The sequence below is a fragment of the Ceratina calcarata genome, unplaced genomic scaffold (genome assembly GCF_001652005.2).
Source record: "Ceratina calcarata isolate Rehan_Ccalc_2016 unplaced genomic scaffold, ASM165200v1 scaffold369.2, whole genome shotgun sequence".
NCBI classification, from domain to species: Eukaryota; Metazoa; Arthropoda; class Insecta; order Hymenoptera; family Apidae; genus Ceratina; species Ceratina calcarata.
In genome coordinates, this window is record NW_017160008.1 from 1,135,364 (window position 1) to 1,141,866 (window position 6,503).

The 6,503-nt window shown below is 45.5% G+C and overlaps 1 protein-coding gene across 2 annotated transcripts in view; it reads left to right on the plus strand.

Moving 5' to 3' along the window:
- The first annotated feature begins 2,064 nt into the window (after window positions 1-2,064).
- LOC108625757 (aquaporin) overlaps window positions 2,065-6,503 on the plus strand; it is a 6,703-nt gene continuing 2,264 nt past the window's right edge. Inside the window, exons 1-2 of one of the 2 annotated variants that reach the window (XM_018026013.2) lie at window positions 2,065-2,517; window positions 3,157-3,306. In XM_018026013.2, coding sequence (XP_017881502.1) covers window positions 3,171-3,306 — 136 coding nt within the window. In that variant the 5' untranslated portion in view covers window positions 2,065-2,517; window positions 3,157-3,170. The remainder of the gene's footprint in view (window positions 2,518-3,156; window positions 3,307-6,503) is intronic. The other variant, XM_018026012.2, reaches the window with a different exon arrangement.

The following is a 6,503-nucleotide window of genomic DNA, read 5'->3' on the forward strand; positions in this document are numbered from 1 at the left end:
GTTTTGCGGTCGAACGTAGCCTTTTCGCATCTACGGGATAAACACGGGAAATGGAAAAATTTCCGACGATGCCCCGAAGCTATTTTTCTCATTTTACGTAGATTGAATTCGTTTAAGGGGGAACGGTGTTCTTTGTCGGCGCGAACACCGTGCAATTCGTAATTGCGCCAGTGGACGGCTTTAAAAGTGATCTTTATGGATGATAACAACTGCGACTAGCTCGCAATTAACGTTCAGTCTCCTAAACCGACCCAAGCCCGTTTTTACAAATTAATTTGAAGCCTTCTCGAATCGCTACGATGTACAGCGTCGTTGGATTAGGTGCGAAACGAGCGTGTACCAGAAAAATGTCGAGAGGAGGTCAGGGCTCCGGTTCTCTCGGCCGACCTACTGCTCCTTTCCCGGCTGCACTATTTCGACGCCGCTTTTTCACCCGGTTATCCTTCCCACTTATCAGACTTTTCTTCTACGGTCGCATCGATCACGGAATTTTTTCCCGAACCGTGGTAGCATCGATCACGGGTGATCTATGCGAGGCAGGTCTTGTACAGGTACAAGGATACCGAAAGATTTAAGATCGATTTTAAACAAAGGAATTCCCTGCCCTGTGCCGCATTCCACGGTGCATGGGAAAAATTCCTTTCCCTTTTTGCGGGTCGCGGTTCTTCGTTTCCGTCACGGCGAGGATTTCCGTCTCGTTTCTTCGTCGAGTCGTCGACCCGAGCCACGAAACGTTATGCAAACGTTGCCTAATCGCTAATTACCTAGAAATTTCGTCGGTACGCCGTTTACCGTCCTTCTCACAGTAAAACGACTAAAGATTTTCCACGTTCAAACTGACATTGCTCCGGAGCTGTCGAAATTAGACGGGTGTTAGGAACGTTATAAATTAGCGTTATCTATAGATACGGGACATGTACAGCTTGTAAACAATACTCAGTTGACAATTGGACGCGTCGAACGATTAAACCTAATCAGCATAGCAAATACGCGAGATAGTGACGACCATTGGAAAACGCGACATACTTGTACAGTATTTCATAGTAGCCACCGATAAAATTGAACAAACCGTTGGATTTAAAGGGATCAGCGCCCATCTGTCCTGATCCAATAAGTCTTCGATAAAAACGGAAATCAACGAGGAAGACCGAAATTACATTTTATTTTGAACAACGGGCGTCACGCTACGATGTCGGCTGTAACGATTTCCTCTGAGCGCGCAAGCCTTTCGTGAAACACTCGTAATCTAACGTCGACTGCAGGAAATCGCGATTATTAGACGTTGAGGATAGTTGCGAAAAATCTTATGCCCCCTTGGGTCACCGAACCTCGTTCATTTCTAAAGACGAGCCAAATCGAACGTCTCGCAACGTCCGAGTGGATCACCGAGTCTTATGCATTTCGTGTAAAAGTCGCGTAATCCGCATAAAATGTATAAATGAATCGATGTCTGTTTGCCTGAAAAATTGGCAGGCTCGGTTGTATATACCGCCATTATTACTTCCCGCGTTACAAATGACTCATTCGGTTGATGAATGCGATGAAATGGGGAAATCAGTGGCTGGTAATAAATTCAGTGGCTGGGCACTCGCCAATAAACTAACCCCATCGACTCTTTCGATTGAACACGGTCAAGATTATGGATCGATAGCGGCTACCATTTAGAAAATGACCGCGTCTTCTCTTCCATCCACTATTGCAAATTGAGCAACGATGAACAACGATAGAAATAGCTGAGAAACATTTGGCACGAATACGCGGTTCTATTTTCGACCGTGAAATATTTGAAAACGAACGAACGGAGGTGTCGCGGATTTTGAAAACGTAAGCGATTTCGTTTAAATGGTAGGCAGGAGAAAAGAGAAGGAAATTGTAACGAATTTATGGAAACGCTGACGTTTCCATTGCCCTCACGATTCGAGAGCGTAGTAAATCTTGCCCAGTCGGCGGCGAAAAATTCGGGCACGTTGATAGAAGATAGGTAAAAGCGCGAGTTTTATTGCAGAATCGCTTTCAAAGAGAACGGAATGTTATGTCACGTGCATAGCATGCCAGTGGTGGCTTTTACGAGCACGAATCAGGGCGATGGTTCAAAGATCTCGCGCTATGCATCTGCAATAAATTAATTTCAAAGTGAATTTCATTCGAGTCATTTACTAAAAACGAAAATCGTGGACGGTTCTTTGCCAAGGGCTGCGGAACGGTAGTGATAGAGCGTCACTGAAAAAGGGAAGCGATAGAGAACCGTGCCGGCCAAGATCAATTTGGCAGAAGTAACGGGAGACCGAGTCCTGACGAAGTGGCAGAGGAGGAGTTTCTACATATAGCGGTGGAGCCCAGTCGCGAAACGATTCAGTCTCGTCCAAGCCACGCGACATTCGAACAGGTACCGAATCGCGCAAGTTCTATCCAAGTGTATCTTCGTCACCCCTCAAGTGATCCGAACGATATAAGTGGCAGGAAGTATCGAGTGCAGCCGCTTTGTGATTAAAACGTTCCTTACTCTCGTTGTCAAAGGTAAGTTACATCTCTCGCACGATCAGAGCGACGTAACGGAACCTTAATTAGAACGTTAACGTGAATCGGTTTCAAGTATGGGTGACTACAATTTTAAATAGTTTATAACTGTTTTCGAACGATGAACGAGACCAATATTTACGATGCTTTGCGGGAAGATTGAAATCGTTGTTCAAGATACTTGTCTACGGATCGTCATCGATCATCGAACGTGTATACAAATCAATTTGTAGATAACGCGAACGTTTTTTCGTTCCAAGTAATTAGTCGAATAACGTTTCGACTGTTCGGTTCAATTTTTGAATCGCGGGTCCTTGCCTTCCGATCGAAAGAATTATTTAAATTCGAAGAATCTCAGTCTCTTTATCGTCCGATCTCGCGGAAGAGAATCATGCTTCCAAACGATTTACAGCCGCGTCTTCCGGCGACCGTCACGAGGATTTATGATCGGTCGACTCGAATTCCCTGATAACCGTCGCGGGAAATTATCACATTGTGTTTCATTGCTCGCGACAAATTCCGGGTACCAAAAGATAGCACGGTTCGTTCGCTGCGATCATCGATCAAATTCAATGCTTTTCGTTAGATTAAAAATGGAACGTGTACACCGACGGAAGACTGACTGTTTGTTGATCCTAGATAGAGCATCGATCATGGAACAGGGCGGGATTTCGATAATACCGTCGAGCGGAATGGTCGACAGTACATTGGAAAAATCGAAGAGCATCGGGATCACGGTGAGGACGAGCACCGGGTTTCAAGCTGCGAAGGAGAAGCTGAAAACCCCTTGTAAGTACACCTGGATTCAGAACCAAGAGAGCTGCCGACGCGACGACCGAACGGCTCCGCGCACTCGTGATCGAAACGCGAGGAATGGAAAGGAAAGGAATCACTATTGCTACTTTGTCTCGTGACTCCGCGTGAAGATTGCACGCGTTCGTCATGCGAGTAGAAAGGTGAACGGCTGGCGCTGGTGAAAGAAAAGAAAGTACGCGACGCGGCACGCATTTCAGGAAACGCGGAGTTAACGTCCAACAACGTGATCCACGAGAACCTCTGCGATCGATCTACCTTTCCTACGTCCGTGTCAAACGAACGATATATCGTGCCATCGTAACACTTGTGTCATTAAAGAATTTGTTCCCCTCCGATCATGATTGCACTAACTAAATTAGTTTCAATTGATACGAGTAGACGCTGCATATGTTCGAACACTAACCAGGAAGCCTATTTTGCCCTCGTGACGGCTAATTAGCGGATAATTAACTGCTCGTCGACGCATCCATCGATCGGCGGAACTGTCCTTTCTGTCCCAATTCGTCGCGGCTCGCATCTCGTTACGGACACGCGCCCAGCTGACCGGATTTGGAAAAAAGGTCGAGAAGACACCGTTTTCCCACGACCACAAAAAGTGGACCCGGTCACTAGAACCGTTACGCTAACAGGGAATCTTCGGAGCGATCGAATTAATTAACACCGAGGCTCATGAACGGCAGTGTAGGTATTATGCAAACTATGTTCGAACGAAACCGAAGAAGTGGCTGAGACGCTGGTTGCGATCAAGCGTCGATTGTCTGGCCCGATTTATGGGCTCATTTACGGTTCTCACGATTGATATATCTGCGAAGCCGCGATTTTCTCCGCGGTACCGATCATCACGCGATTTCCCTCCCTTTTTCACGTTCCAGATACTTTCGCGAAACTTTCTTCTCGTTCACCGAACGAGAAACTGCATCGGGATTCAATAACCGATTCGCCTATCGTCCGTGAATATTAAAATAGTTAAAAATGTACGCATGCCTGATCCGTGGTATTTGGTGTATACATTTAAAAAACCGTTAATTCCTCTAAGAGCAGGAAACAGTGCTTTGAGACGACCGGTTTGCGGACGTTCACCGCGAACTTGACCCACTGTCACACTTGTGACTCGTACAGGAAGTACGGACCAATTTTTTTGCTCGGTTCGCCGATTAGAATCATCGGATCGATCCAGGTAATTAATTACTCGTCCCGACGAGATTGCACGCGATGGTGGATCGAATCGAATAGAATCACGTGCCCTCGCATTTCTCGTTCGAATCGTTCTCTTCTTTATCGAACCAAGATACTAATTTCAATTAAAAACGTTCTCAACCGCGAGCAGATGGCGTACGGATGATTGATCGAGTTGGGAAACGGGAAAAATTGTTGCAGGATTTACTGACCGCATTTTCTTGCCCGAAGAATCGACCTTTCACTGTTTTCTAAATCGCGAACTATTACTTTCTCGAACTCTAATTACTGACTTTCATCGCAATTACGGGCAACACCTATGCTCCTATGCCCGCAATTACGCCCAGATATCATCTACCCGAGGAAAACTTGCTTCGTAAACGTCTGAATCTAACGCTTCCTCATTTCTTAAATCGCGTTACGGTCTCCCACCTGATGCTATCTGCGATTAATTCACAGTTTTATGTAACCGAAGTTTCCTGGAACTTTTCCACGCTTCGAATCGTTGCAAAAACCCTGACTCGGGTGGCACCTGGTCGTACCGTTCTCGATACGGATCAGTTTTTTAACAATGCGACAACGTAAGAGCCCTTAAGGATGTATTNAGCGTCAATAGTTTACGAGTAATTTGCAAAAAACTGTTTTTTCGTTTTTTGCAAATAACTCGTAAACTATTAATGCTAGCGAAGAACTGTTATATGGAAATTGTAGATCTCGTCGTCCTCTACAAGAAAGGTTCTATGCAATTTTCTCGTAGGACCAACGGTTTAGGAGTAATTGAGGAAAAATGAAATTTTTTGCGAAAAGTTCGCTGTTTCGACGCTGGGATGGTCGGATTTTGTCAACATCAATAAAATGCCGTATAATCATACGTAACTCGTTAAATATCGAAGTTAGAAGAAAAATACATAAAATCTTTCTTGTGGAGGACGTCAGTACCTTTTTCTAAGGTACATAAACTTTTGGGATTGACTGTATAGCCAATACATCCTTAAAAGAAATGAAAATGAAAAATACTTCATCGTTCTACATTAAACCGCGTTCACAACGAGCAGAGCCAGCATTTCTTTCTCGATGCACGAACCAGCTTTGCGAACAGACGTCAATGAGTGATCACTGTCGCTCTCGATGGGACGGCTAATGGAAATTGTGCGTGACACGTGTCGCCTTCTAATTATATCCGGCCGACACACGGTTAATCACGGAGGCTCTAGAGTAATTCTAGGCCGAACGTGCTTCCGTATGTTCCCCCCTGCGATCGTGTACGTACACGTGTACATACGAACCTGGCCTGCGCGGACTCGATGTCGACGTGGTACGGATATGAAAAAATCATTTTCAACCGAGGTTCCCCGTATCGAAATTGACCCGGCATCTTCCGAGTTTATCGAGGAACCGCCTGACCTATTACATATTGATTTCTCCATCGTCGATGCTCTTTTTATCTCGATAACAGAGCAGCGGCTCGGGATTACCCGCATCGACGCGAGCGAAATCGGTTAAATTTCAATCGGTCTGCGAATCGTTATTTGCATACGAAAAGCGTAGATAAAAGAAAAGGCGAAAGGATCCTTAAGAGAATCAATTAGAGCGTACTGGAAATCTCAATAAACGGGAAAATCGAATAGCCAGGAATCCTGCGAACTAACGTCGCGATGAAGAGGAAACAGGACGTGGGAAATCCGGCAACTTCGAACGAAGAACGCCAGGATGAAGGGTTGACTGTTTCAGCGAGGATACGGGAAGGTGGGGCGTAGCGTAATTAAGAAAATTGCACCCGATCGAATCTCGCACGCGCTCCAATCGAGCTCTTCTCTAAAACGTTCGTTATACATGCACCGCGCGTCCCTTCGTTAATCACCTTTTCCTCCTCGCCTGACGGCTCTCTTCCACGGCTCCGTTTCCGCCTGTTTTCCTCGTTTAGGGAAACTAGGTGCCGAGCTACGGTGATGATCACAGTAATGATATTTTCCTTCTTGTTTTTTTTTTTTTTT